Source organism: Ovis canadensis, chromosome 10 (genome assembly GCF_042477335.2).
Source record: "Ovis canadensis isolate MfBH-ARS-UI-01 breed Bighorn chromosome 10, ARS-UI_OviCan_v2, whole genome shotgun sequence".
NCBI lineage: Eukaryota > Metazoa > Chordata > Mammalia > Artiodactyla > Bovidae > Ovis > Ovis canadensis.
The window spans coordinates 47,753,042-47,776,718 of record NC_091254.1 but is presented as its reverse complement, the minus strand read 5'-3'; the positions used below and the strand labels follow the sequence as shown (position 1 = coordinate 47,776,718).

The following is a 23,677-nucleotide window of genomic DNA, read 5'->3' as shown; positions in this document are numbered from 1 at the left end:
CTTTTGACTGAAACTGTTGAAGGTGAAATGAATAGCAAGTGTGAAGTCTATTTGGCAAAGAACAACAGAAGGCTGTTGGTGTTCTTGGTCACTAGTTGATGTCCTCTAACAAATGGAATGAATATTGTAGGGATCATTTCTAAATTCTCACTATTAGTACAAACATGATTACAGTGTCCCTCAGCCTTATTCTTTGATGTGATATTTATGTCCAAGGCCCTGTGATAGAGTCTAAGGGTGGTGGGTAAATGTGGCAATGTGGGTCTTCCCGTCAAAACATTTGAAGTCTGGTAAGGGATGTGGATAATTCTAGTACAGGCGGAAAGCAACTCAAGTAAAATCCAGAGGAAGCGCTTTCAGATTACAGGGGGCTGAGAGAGATGTCTTTCATTTAGGATGACTCATGGCTTGTTGGAGGGGATAACGTGTAGGCTTAGCCTGGAAGTCCAGGCAGAGCAAGATGCTAGAGTTGGAGGGAAGAGCTGAATGAAGGGGGTGATTCAGGACAGCTGCAGAGAGCTTGAGAAGTTCATTCCTTACAGGGAGGAAGGCAGAAGAATTGGAGAAGGTGGGTGAAAGCTGGCCTGCAGAGAGCTTGGAATGCAGTGTTAAGAAGTCAAGACTCCATTTGGAAGCATTAAACAGTCATTAGCATTTAGATTGAGCTGAGTGTTGCAAGCAGAGCAATTTTGGGAAGTTAAAACCATCATATCTTGTAAGGCCGATAGGAGAAGGAAAACTGATAGCAGGAGTCCTGGTTAGGTCTCCAGCTGTTCCAGGGAGCTTAAGGAGGGTTAAACCTGGGACTAGGGATGTGTTTAGCAAGGGGAGAACTTGTTTTGAGAAGAAGTCGTTCAGCAGAATCATAGCAGACCACTGATGTGCCAGGTGCCAAGGGCATGGTGGACACTAAAAAACGCAGCTTGTCTTGCCCTCTGGGGGCTTCTGTGAAGTCAGCTGATGATCGGGAAGAAGATGTTAGATGATCAGGAATTACGCACGTAATTGCTTAATGGCCAGTGTGCTGTGTTCTACAGGCTGCTGGGGAGCTTGTAATATCGGGACATAACCTAGTCTAGTGGGTCAAGGAAGCATCTTCTCCAAGGAAGTAAGTAGTAAAAAAGGAGCAGGGAGTGAGCAGGTGGGGCAGGGGCGGTGTAGGGAAAGTAGGGGAGAAAGAGCATTCCTGACAGGGAGCGCAAGCATACAGGGCTCGTGCTGCCTGGGAGCTGGGCAAGTCCTCGGGCAGTGGCTCCCAAGGAGGTGCAGGGATGGTCTCGGGAGCTTGTTCAGCCTTTGGTGAGCACTTCCAGACCCTGAGCTTCCCTGGCTGTGGACAGTGAACCCCCTCCCCACCGCCTTTCCCCCGTCCTTGTGCAGCTGTGAATCAAAACGTGACTGCACACATTTCCAGCATCCCCTCTGCATCTGCAGCAGCACCCTAGTCGAGAGGGCAGTAGCATAGAGGTGTTAGGTTGAGGGTCAGATCGCTAAAACTCAGATGGGGACCTTTTTCAGGGAGAGGTTTGGGGTGGGAGAGTTATACCCCGGACTTGCCTCTGAGGAAGACAAGACAGCCATGTAGAGAAGTGCATCAGGTCTGGCAAGAGCACGGGTCTTTGTGTGTTAAGTGTTTTAGTGGAGGAGGAAATCGAAAAGCTTGCAAGTCTGAGAAAAAGCAGGATGTGGCAGCTGATTTGATTACTTGCTCATGGGCTGATTGTCCTAAATAACAATGAGCTCCTGTTAACACTTTGAACCACTCCTTAGAAGGGGGCATTCACCCTGCTCCCAAAGAAGTGTTGGAAAATGGCACCAATCTGAGACAAACGAGGGCATCTTCAAACCACGGGGACCCTGATCTCACAGAACAGTGCCTTGGGCCCCCCATCCCCGCTCCAGCCCCAAGTCCTGCCAGAAGCTGTCTGTCAGCCGCGGGCTACACTCAGCCCTGAGGACCTTTGCTTGACTGGGGGCTGAGATCCACAGAGCAGCTTGGTTGCAGTGTTTCATGCTCTGTGGGCTGCATTGTCAATGTGGTAGATTTTACCAGGAAATTTTCTCCAGGCTCCCTCGAGAGAGGCTTAGGTACAGACAGTGCTGGTCACCCCCAGCATAGAGGCTCAGGTACAGACAGAGCTGGACACCTCCAGCATCATTATTGGCAGAAACATTTCTGAGAGGTGCTAGCCCGTCAATCATTCCTTAAGAAGCGTCCAAGAATTTTGCTTTGCTTATTTCTGTGTGGTTTTGGATAGAATTTTCAAAGCAGTGCTCGGCTGATGGAGTTTGTGATGATTCATTTCAAGTTTCAAAATACATTTTTCCACTCCAGCAATTCTGTAGTAAATCAGATTTCTTCCAACCATCACAACCTTACGCTCATGGCCATGGCCAGTCTGCAGCTCCCAGCCTTCAAACTTAAACGTGATTCTAGGTTAAAACCAGAGATGTCACCTTTGCAGGGACTGAAATTCACCAAGACTTTGGTGTTGGGCCACTCTTGGACTTCCAAGTGGTGTATCCAGTATGCATATTTGAGCAACCCTCCTTGAAGTGGAATGTGGTTATTGGCAAATCCATTTTGATTTTTTTAAATGGAAAATTTCAGATTTTGTTTTTCTTGATGGAATTTAAGAGGGAAGGGATAGGAGTATACTTAGCATCAGAGAAAAATGCCCCCCAAACAGATTTATTCTTGATTCCTCCCTGTCTACACTCTGGAAACCATCCCCATTTCTTTCCAGAAGAAATGTGATGTAGATACTTATTGTATTGGCACTAATTAAGCAGCAGGATCTCTGAACATTTTTGGAGAAGGCTACATTATATTTTCTAATAAATGTGCTTCTGTGAGACGAGACATGTTTTATAAACTGAAATGATAGTATACTTGTATAAAATGAGATGTAGAGTACTTCTCTCTGCCTGTGGCAGTACTGGGTCATTTTAGCTTGAATTATTTATGACCCTATACCTGATACTATAAACTTGGTTATTTTTATGTCACATAAGTTTCACATTAAGCTAAACTGGGGTTAGATTGCCCTTGTTCTCTGAGATTTCATCTTCTTAAAATCAATTACTTATTCATTAAAAAAAAAAAAAAAAGACAAGTGACTGTGTCCTTTGTGCCAGGTCCCTTTTGGCAGATGTAGTACAAGTAGCAGTAGGCAGATTCCCTGCCCTGTTGGAGCTCACACGGGACAAAGCAGGACTGAACAGAAAGTGTAATGAGAGGACAATCAAGGTCAAATGGTGTGCGTTCCAAGGACCACCGATCTGGCCCCTGGTTTGAGGACTGCCCCGTTGAGGATGTGTTACGTTGTCAAAGGATGCATGGGAGGAGAGAGCTGGGAAGAGTAGGGAGGGAGAGGTTTCAGGCTATGGGGATAGCATGGGTAAGAGGCTGTGATTCAGAGTTCAGAGAAGGCATGTGTGGGTGGAAGACTGAGGAGCAAGGCTGTGAGATCAATTGCCTAGGGGTGGTAAAGGATGGGGACCGAGAGATCAGACCTTTCCCAGTCTTGGGGACTAGTGAGCCTTTGAAGTATAAGTTCAGCAGGAGCCACTGATGGGTTATAAGCAGAGAGCCAAGTAGCTGATGAATTTCAAGGTGACTACACTGGCCAGAATGATTTTTGGCATACAGCTGGTTGGCTGTTGCTTAGGTTGTGTAGTGACAGAGTCAGAGAGGTGCACGGATTAGAGGGCTACTAAGGGGGCAGAACCGGAAGGATCCAATATTGCATTAATGAAAACTTCCCTGGTCTGACTGTGCGTGCGTGTGTGCCACGTTGCTTTAGTCATGTCCGACTCTGTGTGACCCCGTGCACTGTAGCCTGCTAAGCTCCTCTGTCTATGGGGATTCTCCAGGCAAGAATATTGGAGTGGGTTGCCGTGCCCTCCTCCAGTGGACCTTCCCAACCCAGGGATCAAACCTGTACCTCCTGTAGGGCAGGCAGATTCTTTACCACTGAGCCGCCTAGGAAGCCAATATTTTCTCAAGATGATAATAATAAACTGTACACCTTGGACTTCTTCCCTGTCCCAAAGTATGAGTCATTAGCCATTTCTATTTTGCACTGTTGCCAACTTCTGTAACCTGACAGTGTCACATGTATTGTACACAGTTGGGTTTGATGTAATGCTGTAAAAAGTATGAGCTGGAGTTCCTAGACTTCACCTTCAGAACTCTGTCAAGAAGTTGAATCAAGGTATATTAGGGTAGGAACAGCTGCTGCAACAAACAACCCCCAAATATCAAGGGCTTAGCCCAATAAAGGCTTATTCTGCCTCGTGTCATCTTCAAATGGAATAGTATATTGTACATGGTATATTGGCACTGTTTTCTATTTTCTGCATTTGTGATGCCCTGGTATTAGGCACCTAGATCCTGGAAAAGGTCAGTTTTCATTCCAATCCCAAAGAAAAGCAGTGACAAATAGTGTTCAAAGTACGACACAATTGCACTCATCTCACACGCTAGCAAAGTAATGCTCAAAATTCTCCAAGTCAGGCTTCAACAGTATGTAAACCATGAACTCCCAGATGTTCAAGATGGATTTAGAAAAGGCAGAGGAACCAGAGATCAAATTGCCAGCATCCATTGGATCATCGAAAAAGCAAGAGAATACCAGAAAAGCATCTGCTTTATTGACTACACCAAAGCCTTTGACTGTGTAGATCATAACAAACTGTGGAAAATTCTGAAAGAGATGGGAATACCAGACTACCTGACTTGCCTCCTGGGAAATCTATATGCAGGTCAAGAAACAACAGTGAGAACTGGACATGGAACAACAGACTGGTTCCAAATCAGGAAAGGAGTACATCAAGGCTGTATATTGTCACCCTGCTTATTTAACTTTGCAGAGTACACCATGAGAAATGCTGGGCTGGGTGAAGCACAAGCTGGAATCAAGATTGCTGGGAGAAATATCAATAACTTCAGATATGCAGATGACACCACCCTTATGGCAGAAAGTGAAGAAAAACTAAAGAGCCTCTTGATGAAAGTGAAAGAGGAGAGTGAAAAGGCTGGCTTAAAACTCAACTTTCAAAAAATGAAGATCATGGCATCCAGTTCCATCACTTCATGGCAAATAGATGGGGAAACAATGGGAACAGTGACAGACTTTATTTTCTTGGGCTCCAAAATCATTGCAGATGATGACTGCAGCCATGAAATTAAGACACTTGATCCTTGGAAGAAAAGCTATGACCAACCTAGACAGCATATTAAAAAGCAGAGACATTACTTTGCTAACAAAGGTCCATCTAGTCAAAGCTATGGTTTTTCCAGTAGTCATGTATGGATGTGAGAGTTGGACTATAAAGAAAGCTGAGTCCCGAAGAATTGGTGCTTTTGAACTGTGGTGTTGGAGAAAACTCTTGAGAGTCCCTGGGACTGCAAGATCAAACCAGTCAGTCTGAAAGGACATCAGTCCTGAATATTCATTGGAAGGACTGATGCTGAAGCTGTAACTCTAATACTTTGGCCACCTGATGCAGAGAACTGACTCCTTGGAAAAGACCCTGGGAAAGATTGAAGGCAGGAGAAGGGGATGACAAAGGATGAGATGGTTGGATGGCATTACCGACTCAGTGGACATGAGTTTGAGCAAGCTTCAGGAGTTGGTGGTGGACAGGGAAGCCTGGTGTGCTGCAGTCCATGGGGTCACAAAGAGTTGGACTCAACTGAGCGACTGAACTGAACTGTTCCTGGAGAGACTGTGTTCCCAGGGTTGGCTGATTCCTAGAGCAGACAGCTCCCCTGCAGGCTTGCCTTTGATATCCAGCCAACAGTTCTGGGGCCCCCAGACATCTCTGTATCTTACTCTTTCACACCAGACTAATGTTCTCTACCCTAAGTCACCCTGGACCAGGTATCACATAGCTAGGGATCAACCTTGAACCCAGAGGCTGTTGAAATTGTTCACACTATCCAACCTTGAGCTTACACAGTGTACCTACCCTGCCTTGTGTACTTTATCCCGTGAAAACCCAAATAAAAGCTCTGGGTCATGTTTTCTCCTCTTCCCTCCTGCCTGACCCTGCTGTTTCCCCATGTGGCCCAGCCTAACATCCTCTGTGTCCTATTTTTAGGGGTCCTTGAGTATAAACTTTGTCCTTCATGACCATCACATCCATATCTATTTCTCTTCTGACATCTGGTTAAAACAAGCGCTGGATTCATCTCCATAGTGGTGCTTCATCTGTTCATGGCCCCCGAGTTCACCCTTGGCCTCACACAGGGACAGGAGAGGGCCAGGAAGATTGATGGCTCTTAACCTTCTCTGGCAGGACAGGACCCACCACTTCTGATTGGCGAGAACTAGTCACAGGGCCCGCCTAGGTAGGAAGGGCCTCAGACTGTCCCTAGACTCTGCTCCTGGGCATCAGAAATGAGCCTGTGCCTACAAGGTGGCTGTTGGACATCGACAGGTAGTCGAGTTCACTTTCCATCATTTTCACTTCCCTTTTAAAATCTATTTTTAGTAAATAAGAATGAAAAAAGAGAAAGGTTGAAATCTGAGTTTCATATCCTTAACTTGATCCAGCAGAAATGTCAATACAGAGGAGAAAATCCAGAAAAAGGCTTATATAACCAGGAACTTAACCCAGTGCTGGTTCTCAATGTAATTATAATCACTAACACTTGTATAAACTCTACCTTTTAGAAACGCCTTGCAATAAGGTATGGCACTCTTTACAGAGAAGGGAAAAATGAATCTTCTGTTATGAATACACAGCATCAGAAGCAAAAAGAATCATTTCAGTTGTCATACAGACAGTGCAGACATTTGAGCAGGATGAGTTCTAAGTGCATTTGTAAGTGAGTTCTCTGCACTTGGAAGACATTTTCACTCTTGATATTCATCCAGTAGTAGCTGGTTGGCATTGTACCTCTGAGCCTCTGCCATCTTAAGAGGCCCCAAGAGTGAGATGGGGAGAGGAGAGCCTGTTAATATGCTGGAACAAGGGCTGCTCTGAGTTGGTGCTACTGAAGGTTTGAGGCTCAGATGCTAAAGGATCCACTTGCAATGCAGGAGACAGAGGTTCGATCCCTGGGTTGAGAAGATCTCCTGGATAAGGGAATGGCAATCCATTCCAATATTCTTGCCTGGGAAATCCCATGGACAGAGGAGCCTGATGGGCTGCTTAGAGTTGGACACATCTGATCAACTAACACACACACTGAATTGGTGCTGCTGAAGCAAAAGGTCAGAAGAAAGAGAACAGGAGGGACTTGGCATCTGCTCTCCAGCCAAAATTCTTGACAGGTGCCATGGTGTCTGTTGAGGGAATGGTGCCATCTCCCTAATTCTTCCTCTGGAGTCAGATGTGTGCACAATGCTGTGATTTTGAATCCAGGCTTCCACAGGTTCTTACTACACCAAAAACACATTTATGCATTCACCCCATCTGTTTTCTTGATTATTGAGCCCTGTCTTCTCTGGCTGCACAGGACTACACTGTAACTTAGGCTTCAGATTTTGCTTTTCGTCAAAGCCCTCTCTGAATACGTTTTTGTGGTTTAGCCGGGTCATACTGTAATGTGTTTAACGAGCATTTCATTGAAATGGCATCTTTATAAGATGTCATCAGCCTAGCCCCTTCGAAGCCTCTGAGGTAAGTTCCCCAGTCATTCTGCCTGTTTAGAAAATGAGACGGACTTTCTCCACACACATTCTTGGAGAGCGTTTTGCATGCAGTGTTTGGGGCTGTCACTAGTCACTGGAGGGTCCATGTGGGTTTGTTGTCATTGTTCACACCAGTCGGTTTAGTGTCTGGGTTTGTCAACCTCATTTGGCTATTCCTACATCATGCCAGTCCCTGACTCCAACCCGACTTTGCAGATGATGTAAGTCTGGACCAACAGGCAGGGCAGCTGCTGAGGGTCTATGGGTCCTAAAGCCATGGCATCATTTCTGCCTGGAGGAGAATGAGTGGCTCTTAGGACAGGGCTTCAGGCTCCTGTAATACCACTTTTGATGCACATGGTCATCCCATCATCATATCAGATTTTACCGCACGTGAAGCCCCACCAGGTCATTCTATATGTGACCAACAAGTGAGACAAGCATCCTTCCCACTCTTACGGCTTCTTTTACCTTGCGGAGCTCTTTCCCTGGACCTTGGGAACAGGGAGCACACACTGCCTCGCCTCGTTTCAGCTCTCCTCTGGGGGGAGCTGATCCTCAATCTCGATCTCCTGGCTGATCTCACATGGTCCAGGGAGATGCTGCAGAGAGTGCTGACACAGCAGGCAGCCCGCTTCCCTCCTCTTCCCTCGCTCCGGCTCGCTCCTATCCCCCTCGCTCCCTTTCTCCCTCCCCCTCCCTCCCCCATCCTGGCCTAGGCCTGCTGGACCTTTGTGTGCTAGTGATGGTTTCTGCTGGGAGATGCTCAACGTCCTGCTGGTGGATAAAGGTGTGTTGAGATCACGTCTCTCCATCTGTGCGTTGGATGGGTTTCTCTTACTGGGACCTTCTCAGAACCTGGAATGGCCTGGCTCCAGCTGACGTCACCGTCTGATGCGGTGCAGGCATCCACCCCCATGTCTCTAGGCGGATGGATTTCCTTTTGTGCCTGAACTGTCCTTTCCCCTCTCTCTGCCCCTTTCCTCCCTATATCCATCTGCGCCCCCCGTGATGCTTCATCTGCAGTAATCTTATCATCGCTTACATAGATAGTGGATAAATATGTTCTAAAGGCTGGCTTGGGAACCCAATGACTTACTTTGATTTGGGGGTTCTTTATCTCCTATATAAAAAAAGGTCGCTTGAGTTTTAAATACGCTGCTAAAATGAAAACAGCTAAGCTACAGGAAAGTTGTTTTTCTGAGTAGAGTGGTGGATTATAACAGTACTGTTAAAATTAAGCAAAATAGGAAGAAATAATTTGTGAGTAACGTGCTGCAGAAATAATAAAATGGACAGTCCAAATGGACTTTTCCAGCCTTGAATTATAAGCAAGCTGTAGCTTATGAATGTGTTCATCCACCAATGATTGTTTAAGACCCAGTGTCTTTTCTTTAGGAGGATGCTACTGGCAAATTTTTAACAAGAACTGATGCCCACAGGTATTTCCCTCTAAAGCAATCAAAGTGTAACCTTTAAGAGAACACGCTATTCTGTGGGAATTTCCCCAACAGGGTGGGCCAAGCAGTGACTTGTGTTGTGTGGTGGATGCTGTCTTTTCCAAGGCTGTTGGTATGTTCAGAATCTCAAGTTAGTTTGGAATTTCTCCTTCAAGGAATGAATTATTCCCAGATGGTATTAGTTTTGATTGGGCTGAGAGATGCTCTTTCCTAAGCAGAAACTTAAAATGTAGTGTTGAATTATCCTTGGAAAATGATGAGTTGGAATAGTAGGGTTATCTTGGCTTCACTAATCTTCAGTTTAGTTCAATTCAGTCTCTCAGTCATGTCCGACTCTTTGCAACCCCATGAACTGCAGCGCGCCAGGCCTCCCTGTCCATCACCAACTCCTGGAGTTCACTCAAACTCACGTCCATCGACACGGTGCTACCATCCAAGTGTATTCAGATGAACTCAGGTGCCAGCAAGTTATTTAATGCCAGTAGCATTGTACTGTCGTGGCAAGGTAGAAATACATGCCTTGTAAAATTCTAGAAGCTACAGTTAGAAGAGGTCCCTGGGTTTCACTACCTGTTTCTTCTGTTTGTGCCAAATTCCCAGCATGGTGGTCCATGGTCTTAAGGGTCTCCATGGAGATCCTCTCTCCATCAGTGAGCTCTCGATCCTGGAGGTGATCACAGGGTTTGCTCCTTTAAAGGCCATCAACCAATGGCAGTTCCATCTCTTTGTACCAAGGCCTCCCCTTGCTTCTCTGCTGATGGTGTGAACTGTGAGGTCCCAACACACTCTGCTCCTTGGCCTGACTACAGACGAGGGGTGTTCCCTTCATTCGCCACTCTTATTTCAGGGTGTATTCCCTGTATTTATTCTAGCTCCTCTGTTTTCTTTCCTCTAACATTGATTCTCAATATGGGGAATTTTCCCCAAGGGACATTGGCAGTGTCCGGAGGCACTTTTTGTTGTCACAACTTGGTCGTGGATACTACTGGCTCACAACCAGGGGGTCGGTGCTTTTCTCATCTTACGGATAGAGACCAGGCATGCTGCCGAACACCCCACCGTCACCGGGACAGCACCCCCCAACTGAGTGAGAGACATGGACCCCAAGGAATAAAAGAAGACAACTTCAAGGGGAAAATCACTAGATTAAGAAGTCTTTTGAAATACCAACACCTAATGGGAAGGAACTTTCTAGGAGAGAAATAAGGTGGAAATAAAAGTGAGATTCACGTGACAGAGATTCTGTACCACTTTGGGGGTCCATTTCTCTCTCTCAGTTAGTGAAAACAATGTCTTATTTCCAGAGTTCACAGTTTCTCACTCAGAGTATGGCCTCACATGTCATTTAGCTTCTCTTTGCTGCCCTAGTTTCCTCATCTGAAACATGCAGGTCATAATACCATTTCATAGCATTGCTGGAGCATCAAAGAAGTATTAGGTATTTTAGTGTTGCATATTAGTAATGCTGATAGTCATCTATTAGTATTACATATATTAGTAAGCATACTCATGGAGGTGAAGTGCTTAGAACAGAGCCCATCTTATGCTTAGTAACATAATTTCTATTTTCAGTGTAGAATTAACAAACAGTTTTCTGTTCATTAAGTGAATATTCTTGAAGTATGAAACACATTCTAAGTCCTCCATATGTAGACAAATGCTTTGTATGTTTAATTACAACCAGCCTTTGTAATATTACTGTTGAAAGGAAATTTAGAAGTTGTCAAACCGTAATTGTGAACCTGGTTTTCAGCTTAGCCCCCCAGCCCTTCTAAATCTTCTGTCTGATCGGCGTTCTCTCCAGACTCCATCAGGGTTTCATTTAGGTAGAACTCAGGGCCCTCAGATCACTGCTCATCTCAATCAAAAGTCTTTTCTTCATTTGTGAACTCAGAGGGCTAGACTAAGGATAAGAAATCCACCTTGAGCTAAAACGAAAAGGAGGTAGTTCGGAAACTCTCAGTTTAGATCTGTAGCTAACACAGCCCGTGATGTCTCTTTGAGGATTTATCTGTCCTTACCCACCAATTTTCTTACCTGGAATCAGGAGAAACGGAACACCCTGTGGCTGGATCCAAGGTCCCATGACAATCATATTTTACCTGTGATGTACTTCGTCATTATGGTGTTTGACAAAACTAAATAGATCTTGATTCTTTCATGAGTCAGATTCTTCAACAAACAGATGGGTAAATTGATGAGCCCAAATGTATGTGTACATCAGCTACTGGGTTGGAAATTTGAACTCAAAAATCCCTATTTACTTGGCCTATATGCCACAGTTCTAATTTGGGTATAAAGAAAGAATAAAAGGAGATTGGCGGTGTCACTCAAATAAGCCATTTCTGATTTTGAAACAGGTTTTCAACCCTCAAGGTAAAAACCAGACTTTTTCACAGCAGGCTAGCTGACCTGAACTAGATAATTCTCCTGTGACTCAGCTGGTAAAGAATCCGCCTGCAATGCAGGCTATCTGGGTTTGATCCCTAGGTTGGGAAGATCCCCCAGAGAAGGGAAAGGCTACCCACTCCAGTATTCTGGCCTGGAGAATTCTATGGACTGTATAGTCCATGGGGTCACAAAGAGTCAGACACGACTGAGGGACTTTCCCTTCACTTCTGTCTTAGTGATCACTATGTACATTGTCATAGTCATCCTTCAAAATTAAGGCTTCGCATCCTAGTTATATTGTCTAGGCATCTCGTGTTGGATGCTTGCATTTACAGGTCCCAGTAGTTCACAAAGAAGTTCATGGAGAACATGAGTAGTGAAAGTCCTCCAGAATTCTGAGTGCAGTTGTCATGGGCTCATTTTGTATCACATAGTTATCTCTGCTATTGGCCTCCAGTGCCAATTTAGCAAAAATTAAAGACAAATGGTAAATGAACACGCAGAGACTGTGTTATACTAGCACCTACAGAGACAGAGTTTTTGGTCGTTTAGTCGCTTAGTCATGTCCGACCCTTTGTGACCCATCCCATGGACTGTAGGCCACTCTGTCCGTGGGATTCTCCAGGCAAGAATACTGGAGTGGGTGGCCATTTCCATCTTCAGGGGATCTTCCTGACCCAAGGATTGAACCCACATTTCCTGCATTGGCAGAAGGATTCTTTACCACTGAGCCACCAGGGAAAACTAGAGATAGGTTAATATGGTTTTATTCTATTTCTTCTTCTAATAGACAGAGAATTTTTAATCTGTATGAAAAGTGGTTGATTGGTTGGTTTGTTGGAAACCTAACTGTGTGTTTGCTTCATTTGGAGAAAATATAAGAAGAAGAAATTCAGAGTTAGAAAGAGGAGGCATTAGAACCACAGTCAATGTGATAAATGTAAATATCTCTTTTTACATTCTGAGTGAAACAGACTGCAGGGCTCTACAGGTTAATTGTAACTTCTTTGTTTTTCAGATACTGTGTTGGCCAATGGTCATGCCACAGACTATTTATTTGTTGGAAATATCGTTTATACTGTAAGTTTGCCTGTTTATTGAATCTTTCTTAAATGGCACGTGTGTGGGTTCTACCTCTCTCTCCCTTTATATAAAGTCTTTGTCATTATTATTTCAAATTTCTGAAGTATATATTATAGATTCCTTAAAGACTGCGGCCTTAAAATTAAAAGATGCTTGCCTCTTGGAAGGAAAGCTATGATAAACCTAGACAACATATTAAAAAGCAGAGACATCACTTTGCCAACAAAGTTCTGTATAGTCAAAGTCATGGTTTTTCTAGTAGTCATGTACAGATGTGAGAGTTGGACCATAAAGAAGGCTGAGCACCAAAGAATTGATGCCTTCAAACTGTGGTGCTAGAGAAGACTCTTGAGAGTCATCCCTTGGACTGCAAGGAGATCAAACCAGTCAATCCTAAAGGAAATCAACCCTGAATATTCATTGGAAGGGCTGATGCTGAAGCTGAAACTCCAACACTTTGGCCACATGATAAGAAGAGCCGACTCATTAGAAAAGACCCTGATTCTGGGAAAGATTGAGGGCAGGAGGACAAGGGGATGACAGAGGATGAGATGGTTGGATGGCCTCACCAATTCAATAGACATGAATCTGAGACAACTCCAGGAGATAGTGGAGGACAGGGAAGCCTGGCATGCTGCAGTCCATGGGGTCACAAAGAGTCAGACACGACTTAGCAACTGCATGACAACAACAAGCTCAAAATGGTTGTAAAATGCTTACCTTGTATTTTAGTGAAGTTTATGCAAAGTTCCTTGGTGGATCAGAGGATAAAGCTTCTGCCCACAATGCGGGAGACCTGGATTTGATCCCTGGGTCGAGAAGATCCCCTGGAGAAGGAAATGGCAACCCACTCCAGTATTCTTGCCTGGAGGATCCCGAGGATGGAGGAGCCTGGTAGGCTACAGTCCACGGGGTCGCAAAGAGTCAGACACGACTGAGCGACTTCGCTTACTCACTTATGTAAAGTTCAGATTTCAGGACAAGGGACCAATGGACTTCCCTCAGTCTTTACATGAACATTTCACACCTACTTGTGCAAAATCAAAACAAGCAACGAAAAAAAAAACCCCTACATTGAGAGAAGGTGATTTCTCCCTAATCGTCCAAGCTAAAGAAAAGGGGGGAATAACTATTACTTATGAGAAGACAATCTCTAAAGTGAGGGCTTTTCTTAAACCAGCCTATAAGTTTCCTAAAACTTACGCCCAGGAAACTAGCTCCCAAGGTGGCTCTTCCAAAATCCAGCTGCTGGGAAGAAACTGTCCCTGGGGAGAATGTGGGGTTTCTCCTGGCTGAAAATACAAGGATAACACATTTCCCAAATTCCACTTTCTTTCACAGTATGTTGTTGTTACTGTTTGTCTGAAAGCTGGTTTGGAGACGACAGCTTGGACCAAAGTAAGTTTTCTATAGAATTATTAATATTTCTCTATCCAGTATAGATATTTTTATGGCATAGTATCTTTTTAAAACCCAGGAAAACAGTAAGCAATGTCAAGCCACGGTAGTTTAAAGTTTTGCATCTAAAAATTGTGGTTTGATCTTTATCAGGGCACATTTGCCATCCAAAGTTCCCTAATCATTTGCTAGGCTCTTAATACAGCTCTAAGCTATTAACAGCTCATTTCAAAGATGTATCCACATTATTTTATATATATATATATATATATACACACACACATACAAAGAAAATACAGGACAGAAAGGTGAATTTTTAATTTCCATAATTTTACCACCAAGAGGTAGTTACTTTTAACATTTGCTGTATTATCTTCTAGACTTTATGCATTTATTTTAATAAGGTGAAGCTTTACAGAACATAGAGTATTATAGCCTTTTTTTTTCACTTAAAAATATATCAGTATTTTACATGCTTTAAAATATGCTTCTGCAAAGTCATAGTTCATGATTAAAGAGTATGGAGTTTTATCAATATCCCATCACTTATTTTATCAGTCCCCAGTTTGGGGCATTTTTAGTTATCTCCAACTCTTGAGGGTTATGGCCAGTGTTTCATGGTTGTCTCTGTTGTTTACAAAGGCTTCTAATTCTGGGCTGATTGCTTAAGAGAGGGGTGGGAGGTAAATGGAAGCAGAGAATTGAGACAGAGACAATGAAGCCAGGTGAGGGGGATGGTGGCTTAGCCTGGGAGTGGGAGCAGGCGCTGAGCAGTGATCAGATTGTTTAAAAGCTGACAGAGGCTCATGATGGATTAGATCATAGAGGAAGTCAAGCAGTATCCTATTAAGAGGACAAAGGAGAAGAAATTCACAACCCAGTAGATGCTCAGAGTGGTGTTCTTAAGATATATGTCCATGCCAAATTTCTTTATAAGTTTTTTGGAAAAGAACAATTGAAGTCTCAAAATGATAAATAAAACTACCTTGGTTGTTTTGTCTGTCCAGCACACTCTTACTAGGTGAATGGGGCCTTGTTTATTCAGATCCAGGTTGGAATGCACGCCAGTAAGGGATGGGTGGGAGCCTGCTGGCAACATGGGGTGGGCCTGGGGGACCATTAGCAGTGGTGCAAAAAGTGCTTTCCTCTTCTGGGTGGTTTGGAGTCACTAGTTACTTAAATTCACTGTTAAATACTGAGACAAGCAAGTGAGAACTCAAACTCTCCAATGACCAGTGACTCATAGAAGCCTTTCCATAAAGAAAAGTGGCATGGACTGAGGGCTCCTGCAGCAGGGGGGTGCGGGGTGGGAGTCGGTCAGGTGGCTCCTGGACCCGCAGACAACCCTGCCTGAGTGTCTGTTTCCTCCTGCAGTTCAGTCACCTGGCCGTCTGGGGAAGCATGCTCATCTGGCTGGTGTTTTTTGGCATCTACTCGACCATCTGGCCCACCATTCCCATCGCTCCAGACATGAAAGGACAGGTCAGTACCACTAGTTGTCACTGGCGTCCTGGGTCTCTGGGGGGAGATGAACTGCAGGACAGGCTGGTGTTGCCTGCTTCTGTCAAAATGAATCTGGTGGGAAACAAACCACATCAGAGCCCCTGGAAGAGGTTGTCCAGGCCACAGTAACAGCATTTGAAGCGTTCACAGTTAGGTAAACTGTTGACTTAATTCCTCTGACCTACCCAGCACGTCCGCATTTCCACAGTGAATTCTGTTCTCAGGGGTACAGTTCATGGGCATGGAAAATGGGAGATGATTTGAGTCATTGTTCATGGTTATATTGTTTGCAATTTCAGTAGTGGTATTATTATCCTTTGAGTAGCTGACAACGTCACCTGTGAAAGAGAAATCTAACCACTCTATGAACCAGATCATTAGTTTAACCAGGATTTCTCACTGTGCATGTCTTCATCGAGAGGCTGAGATAGAAGACCTTTATGCTCGTTTGTATTTTGTTTCACCTTTTATATTATCTCTGTCTAGTGTTTGCCATGGAGCCTTCAGCCCTGGCACACTGGATCTTAAGATCCCACGGTATGGAGTCTGGTGGGGGGGACTTGAAAGCCCTGGGTTCCAAACGCCCTCAGTTTACAAATGAAGCTGTTAAACTTGCTTTGCAGGGAAATGTTTCAGGGTTTATAAGAGAATATGTGATTTGTGGGAAGCGGCACAGAATGTCTGTGAAGGAAGACATTGCATTCCCTGTTCTCTTTGCATTCGGACCCCTTTGGAGGTGCTGACCGTCCCTGGTCGGGCTTGTCCAGGTCAGCAGTCCTGGTGCTGGGGCAGCACCCCAGCTGTAGTCTGCTCCTCAACTCTACCCGCCAGGCCTGCCTTGTTTTGTCCTCACTTCCAGGCCCACAGCACACCGCAGGGCCCAGGCAGCTGTTTGCAGGGGGCATGCGCTGGGTCTGCTAAGGTTTGCTCTGAGTCATCCCCCCTAATTTGCATGAGGGTGCTGGTGTCTCTAGTCAGAACCAAGCACGGGAAGAGAGGGCTGTGGGTTGCAGGCTTCTTCTGGCTCCTGCCCCACACTGATGTATTATAGGGGCAGGCCCATGCGTGGCACATTGGGCTGCTATCATTACCTCACTTACTCTGCACAAATGAGCCAGAACTCGGGTCTCCCAGGTCTAGATACACGCCCGGCAACTGTCGACTGTGAGGTCATCAGGGTCAGCTGCTTGCCATTTTTACTTGGTGAATCCACTGATGTAGGCTCGGGGCTCTGGGACCTCCTCTGAGGTGCTGAGCAGGATGGGCGTGTCCTAGAGGGGTGACTTGTATGTCCCTGAACACAGCTTTGCCTCCTGTAAGGCACCAGGGCAAACATGTAACACACTTTTCAGGTCCTTCCCAAATCCAAGCGGTAGAGGCAGTTACCGAGCAGTGAATAAATCAAGAAGATCGTTGTGTAGCAAAACAAGCGTTTCCCAGCAGAGATGCTTTGTACACACCAATCAGTTCTTTTTGTTCTTGATTTTTTTTTAATTGGAGGATAATTGCTTTACGATATTGTACTGGCCTCTGCCACACATCTACATGAATCAAACATAAGTATACATATGCTCCCTCCCTCTTGAAACCCACCCCCCCAACCCCATCCCACCCCTCTAGGTTGTCACAGAGCACTGGATTGAGCTCCCTGCATCATATAGCAAATTCCCGCTGGCTGTCTATTTTACATGTGGTAGTGTATGTTTCCATGTTACCCTCTCAGTTTGTCCCACCCTCTCCTTCCCCGACTGTGTCCAGAAGTCTCTTCTCTACATCTGCATCTCCATTGCTGCCCTGCAAGTAGGTTCATCAGTCCTATCTTCCTAGATTCCATATGCATGGGTTAATTAAGCAAGAAAACTATCCATAATGATGATCACTGGGTAAGGCTTGGTGCCTAAAATAACAGCTTCATGTTCTTCCCTTGTGGTTAAGGGTGAGTGTGGCCAATAACCATTTCATTTGGGGGATTTGGGGCAGAGGACGATAAAAGGGACAGCAGCCAACTGCAGAGAACAGTCTTCTAAATTAGAGGAGAATGACAGCGGAAGGATGGAATCAGCTGACGGGTGACTGGTTGACCAAGCCCCCTCCTTTGAAAGCCCCTCCCCAGAGAGATATTCCAGTGACCCTTCTGTGTTCACTGGCTCCAGTAACCCCAATTCAGATGTGTGTGAGTTAGGCTGGTCGCCAGTTCATCAGGAGGTTGACCTTTGACGTGTGGAGGGACCATTCACTGTGTAGTCCGAGTTGCATGTTCTTTTGTGTGATTCAAAGGCTCAATGTAGTGATGAAATTTCCATAGTTGAGGACTTTCTGAAAAAAAACAAAAAAAACAAAAAAAACCTAGTGAGCTATTCTTGCCATCCAAGAGCAAGAAATTTATAATATTAAATCACATTTCATTTGGGTATAAAAGCTTTTTTTAACATAAACCGCATCATTTCAGTTTTCAGTTGGTTGGTCTGTTTCCATGAGGCAGAAGATGTTCTGAAATCTCCCATCACTGGCTGAGACCAAGGTTCTCATTAGACACAGAAGACAATATTGCTGTAGTTTTCACGTCCAGGGGCTGCTGGGTGGATAATCCACAGTCTGTGTTGAAAGGACTATTTCTTATCTCTGGTCTTGAAATTGAAAATATCGCCAAGTCATATCCATCCCTTTGGTGCTATGCTGGTCCTGTGGATTGAATGTTTGGGCCCCCCTCAAATTGGTGTTGAAGCCCTGAGCGGCCCCCTCCAGCATGGAGGTGGAGCCTTGGGGAGGGACTCGAGATCAAATGAGCGGAGAGACAACCTGAGAGACAGCTTGCTCGTTCTCTGCTGTGTGAAAATGCAAGGATCTGAAATATATATCTGAGTCGCTTTGCTATACACCTGTAACTAACACAATATTGTAAGTCATCTATCCTTCAATTTTTTAAAATGCCTGACAGACACAGCAAGAGAGGGAAGAAATAGATGCAAGAAGTTAGATATCTCCCACCCAGAAGAGGGCCCTCACCAGAGCCCAGTCAGGCTGGGACCCTGGTCTCAGATACTCAACCTCCAGAACAGGGAGAAATACATTCCTGCTGTTGAGAAGCCACCCACTTTGGGGTATTTTGTTACAGCAGCTCAAGCTGACTGAGATGGTTGGCGAAGGCTTTGGGGTGATGGTATTCTGGAAAAAAGACTGCATTTTTAAAATTGTTGTTATATTATCATAAGATTGTTTCTAGTGATTTTTATAAGGCATTTTTTGTAGGTCACGGGCAGTCAGATTTTGGCAATGGAACGCGGTTCTTTTGAGTCGTAAAATTAAACTAGTCTCTGAAGGCGAATGGCATTTCTTACCAGGAGTCAAAATAGAATTACCTAAGAGACATGCCTCCTCATCTTCATCTTTCGCTGGTCAGTTATGTCCTCAAGCCTTTATAAATCAGAATATTGTAACTTAAACTCCCATTTCTTTTGGCTAAAGAGTTTTAACATTTTACGGGTTCTTTTTTACTTTGTTGTATTTGCAACATTCTGTAGGTTCTTGAGGTGAAATCCCTTAGTTGGGTCCACTGACCGCCTACATCTGAACCATCTGGGCTGCTTGTTAAAATGACAGCCTCTTTCTCTACCAAAAAACATACATACTTGCAACACACACACACAGAATCAGAATCCCTGAGCATGGAGCCTCAGCCTCTGAATATTGATAAATCTCCAGGCTGTTTAAAGCTGGAGCACCCCTGCTCACCACACCTAAAATGTGACCCCTGACCTTCAAGCCAGCCCTGGGGGTTCCTGGAGAAGACGGCGTCTGGGTGTCCGCGGAGGCCCTGCATCTCTGAGCGGTGGGCCTGTGAGCTCCTACAGGTGGTGTGGCGTCTGCTCTCAGCCCCGGGCTCTAAACAGCAGATTATACCCAAAGACATTACCTCGTCCGCCACAGAAAAGTACTGCTCGCCGACTGCTCCTTGCTTTTCCTTCAAAGTCCTTTCCATGGCTAGTAAAGAGGGAAAGAAACCTTCACTTCAAAGCCAACAAACCGCTAACTCCGTCTGCAGTGCCAGGCTCCAGCCAGCTTCTGGCAGAGGACAGCCCTTTTTTTTTTTTTTAATCCAAACCCAGGAATGGGTTTACTTTTGAGTTTTATATACACACTTTGTATACACAATGCAGATCCCAGTGGACTAAGAGTGAACGGGAAGTGGGGGGGGAGTCTGGCTGCCTCAGTACCGTCCTTGGATCAAAGCAATTAATTCCTCATCTTCCCTACGCGCTGGCTTTCTCTGGACTTTGCAGCTGAGCAAGATCTCAGGCGCAGGCATTTTCCATATAAATATGAAAAAAAAAGGTTTTTGTTTCCAGGTGCTTTAAGAGGTACGCCAAGAAGCTGGGGTAAGGGCCATCTCTGCTCAGAACATTCCAGAATGTCTGTGTCAGGCCGAAGCTGGCCTGAGGGCCAGGAGAACCCTTGTCCTCAGGTTAGCTGTTGTGGCTTGGGACACCGCCGTTTGTCCCCAGCACCCACCTTCCCTCCCGCCTTTGCTGAGGGGCCCAGTTCATATCCCATGCTGGCCCTCTTGGATGAGCCCAGCCCCTTAGGGAGCCTTTCCACCCCTCAGTCCAGCAGGGAGTTTGTCCCTAACCCCGTGCTGTCATGGGTGGTTCAGAACCCTGCAGGCGGGGGATGCAAGGAAATGTTCACTGGGGGTTCCTGGCAAAGTCGCATGTCTGCTCCTGAAAGAAGCCCATCAGAGACTTGGTCTGCTCTTAAGCACAGTGGGTAAGGTTGCCTGGACTTGCTCACCACTGGTAGAGAGGCCAGCTCCAGAATCAAACTGCTGCTGTGAGAGAAGGAATAGAAAGACTGAAACCAGCAAATGTCTGTTACACGATTTTCCAGACAGCAGGTGCAGCAGCCTCGAAGGCCACCCCCGGTGCAGGCCCTCCCAGGAGCATCCTCGCGGGTTGCCTGGCCTCAGTGAGAAGCAGCTGTCAGCCTCCTGTGGACGGAGCTTTCTCTTATGTTTGCAAGTATAAGGGCAACAAAGAAAACGGGTGATTTTTAAAAAGCAGTCATAGGCTTTAATATCCTATGTTCCGTTTTACTCAAACTTAGGTATTTATAGATTTGTTTACAGATTTTGTAAACAGTTACTTGAGTGTTGCAATTATTAGTGTTTTAGATGATAATGTCCCAGAAACACCTAATGTGAATGCCATAAATTCATTGGAATTAATCTTTTAATACAGCAATATTGAATAGAGTTGGTCTTATTTTTCTTAAATAACATATTTCAGGAGCCTATGGCCTGGCTAGGGTGAGACGTGGTCATCCCAGTAAGGCAGGAAGTCCTATCAGTAGAAACTTGCCTCTTGGTTTGAAATAACTGTCTGACATCTTTGTACAGTGTTCTTCTGTGTGGAACTTGGCCAAATTATCTGTTGAAGTTCAGTTTACATTTTTCAATTTGTGCATTTTGTATAATAATAAGACTGACGTCCAAGGAGGACCTTGCTGTTTCTAGATGACATGATCTGAAAAAATAGCAATAGGAATAAAATTAAGAGGTTAAGGACTTTCTGGGTTTTATGTGTCTGGCCTCCAGGGTTCCAACATTCATATACATTTGCCTCTTGAAGGCTTCCTACACGAATCCCTATCTGAGTTAGTCACTAGAACTGAAAAATAAATAAAACTATAACAAAAAGTTCTTCACTAATAAAAGGGAAATCAAAAACAGTCACTTGACCAGCGCTATCTAGTTGAGTTCTCACTATAAATATAGGCCTATAAATATCTGGGCTCTAAAAATCAGAAAATTCAGGCATTGGACAAGAGTTCTATCAGAAATTGGCTTTCAAAGTCATTACTTGTCACGCCAAATTGTTTGTGTTTTTCTTTCCTTGATTACCACACAAGGAAGAAAGTATGCTTTATAAAATCCATTTGCCCCTCAAAGTAATGCCAGATTCTTCCTAAAGGAATGGGACCAGGACCCGCTGGATCCTGGCTGCTTCCTGAGGTCTAGGTTAATGTGACCTGAATCAAACTTCCTTCCTATTCACCGCAAATCCTAACAGTGAAAGAGGGATGTGAATTAAATTAACCTCGTGCTTAAGAAATCGATCAAGTTAAGTCAGTTGTCCATAAGAGCCATAATTGTGTTATTTCTGAGCCTTAGTTTTGTCAGGTATGAGAAGCAGATAATATGTGACTTCCGTAGTAGCTCAGTGGTAAAGACTTCACCTTCCAGTGCCAAGTAGGGTGTGGGTTCTGTCCCTGGTCAGAGAGTTAAGATCCCACATGCCATGGGGCCAAGAAACCAAGATATAAAACAGTAACAACACTGTAACAAATTCAACAAAGACTTTTAAAATGGTCCACATCAAAAAATCTTTGTTAAAAAGTAATATCTATCTTTGGAGTTAATAAAGACATGAAAGAAAATAAGGTGGTTGTTTGGTTGATAAGTCATGTCCGACTCTGCGACCCCATGAACTGCAGCACACCAAGCTTCCCTGTCCTTCACCGTCTCCTGGAGCTTACTCAGACTCATGTCCATCAAGTTGGTGATGCCATCCAACCATCTCATCCTCTGTTGACCCCTTCTCCTCTTGCCCTCAATCTTTCCCAGCATCAGGGTCTTTTCCAGTGAGTAACAACAGATGATGTCTATTGAGAAAGTACTATGTCCCAGACAAAATATACATTCAAATAAATATGCTTTGCCTGTGAAATTACATGTATAATAAATTAGCATTAGTTCATCTGATAATTCACTCTACAACCATATGAACAGATAGGGGCTTAGAAAGAAGGAAACCAGCACCTTGGTCAGGCTGCGGGAGGCAGCTGGGGCTTCCTGAGTCCCCTGGATCTCAGGTAGGAGCCCTCACACTGTCACTATGATGATCACCTAGGGCAATGCTTGGTGCAAACCAGGGATCAAATAAGTGTCAGTCACTTCTTACTTCTTAAAATTTTGGTCTTGTTAGATTGTAACTGAAGTGACTTACCCTGCAGTTTCAGAGAATTTTTCAAATATAAATATAGAATTTCTACACATACTTGATATTTAAGCAGCAATTGAGGAGAATGAGATGGTTGGATGGCATCACTGACTCAATGGGCATGAGTTTGAACAAGCTCCAGGAGACAGTGAAGGACAGGGAAGCCTGGCATGCTGCATTTCATGGGGTCACAAAGAGTTGGGTATCACTGAGTGACTGAATAACAACTGTCTATGAACCCTAGTCAAGCCAGTTTCAAACAGTGGCCTTTTTCTAAGCACATGACAGAAAGCCGAAATTTTCCTAGTCCTGCCCCCTGCGCTGTTCTCTCCGTTCTGGCGGTTTGTTTTATTTTGGCCTCTCATTTCAAGGATGCTGTGTGCTAATTTAAGACCGGATGGCTTTGGTTGCGAATTCTTTTTCTCTGGGGTTAAAGGTCTTGTGGTGGTGTTGGCGTTTGCCATTCATTATGATGTTAATTTTTAAAATATCTGTCAGCAAATTGAAGTACACATTACATGCTGATTTTGTTTGTTTGGAATATTTATCCTCCATGGTCACAGAGGATGTTTGATGTGGTTTTGAACTTTTCCTTTCTGCAAACATGTGGAAATGTGTGTGGGGAGCCCTGGGGTTGAAGTTCTCTGCAGGGATTGACTTCTCCTCAAACATCTGTGAAGGGAGATGCCTGTCTGGGGACCAGAGCTATAATTCTCCCCGCCACCCGCTGACATCCGGGTTCTTTAGGTTTATTCTATTTAAGAGATACAGAGGTGCCTGAGAAAGACCAGCAGATACAGGATTCGTGCAGGAGAAGATAGGTTGGGTTAGGCTAAGAAGAGAGAAAACAGAATCTCAGCACACTATTATACATGTACCAGGTTTCCCTGTTTTGTGCGAATGAGGATGCAAAGCTCTTACTGACAGAGCCCAGAGCACCAAATAGTGGAAGGACTTAAAGCAGGTGAGAGCTGTAACTGTTGTTGCCACGGGTGCTACGAACCATCAGATGTCCATCGAAGTCATTTGCCTTTGGGGTCAGATTAACCAGCTGTTGGGTTTTTTTTTGCATTCCTTTGGCAAAAGGCAGGAAAAGAGAACTCTAGGTTATCTGTGTCCATGTCTGTAGTGCACTTTTATCCACATATTTTTTTTTAAGTAAAATTACTGCAGTGTGTTTTTTCTTAATTTTTAAGATTTT

The 23,677-nt window shown here is 44.6% G+C and overlaps 1 protein-coding gene across 2 annotated transcripts in view; it reads left to right on the top strand.

Moving 5' to 3' along the window:
• Nucleotides 1-23,677, top strand: part of LOC138446887 (phospholipid-transporting ATPase IB) — a 480,129-nt gene that overhangs the window by 344,245 nt on the left and 112,207 nt on the right. The window contains exons 31-34 of one of the 2 annotated variants that reach the window (XM_069602277.1): nucleotides 12,516-12,577; nucleotides 13,922-13,978; nucleotides 15,353-15,460; nucleotides 18,731-18,819. In XM_069602277.1, coding sequence (XP_069458378.1) covers nucleotides 12,516-12,577; nucleotides 13,922-13,978; nucleotides 15,353-15,460; nucleotides 18,731-18,781 — 278 coding nt within the window. In that variant the 3' untranslated portion in view covers nucleotides 18,782-18,819. Of the gene's footprint in view, nucleotides 1-12,515; nucleotides 12,578-13,921; nucleotides 13,979-15,352; nucleotides 15,461-18,730; nucleotides 18,820-23,677 lie in introns of those variants that run through there. The other variant, XM_069602276.1, reaches the window with a different exon arrangement.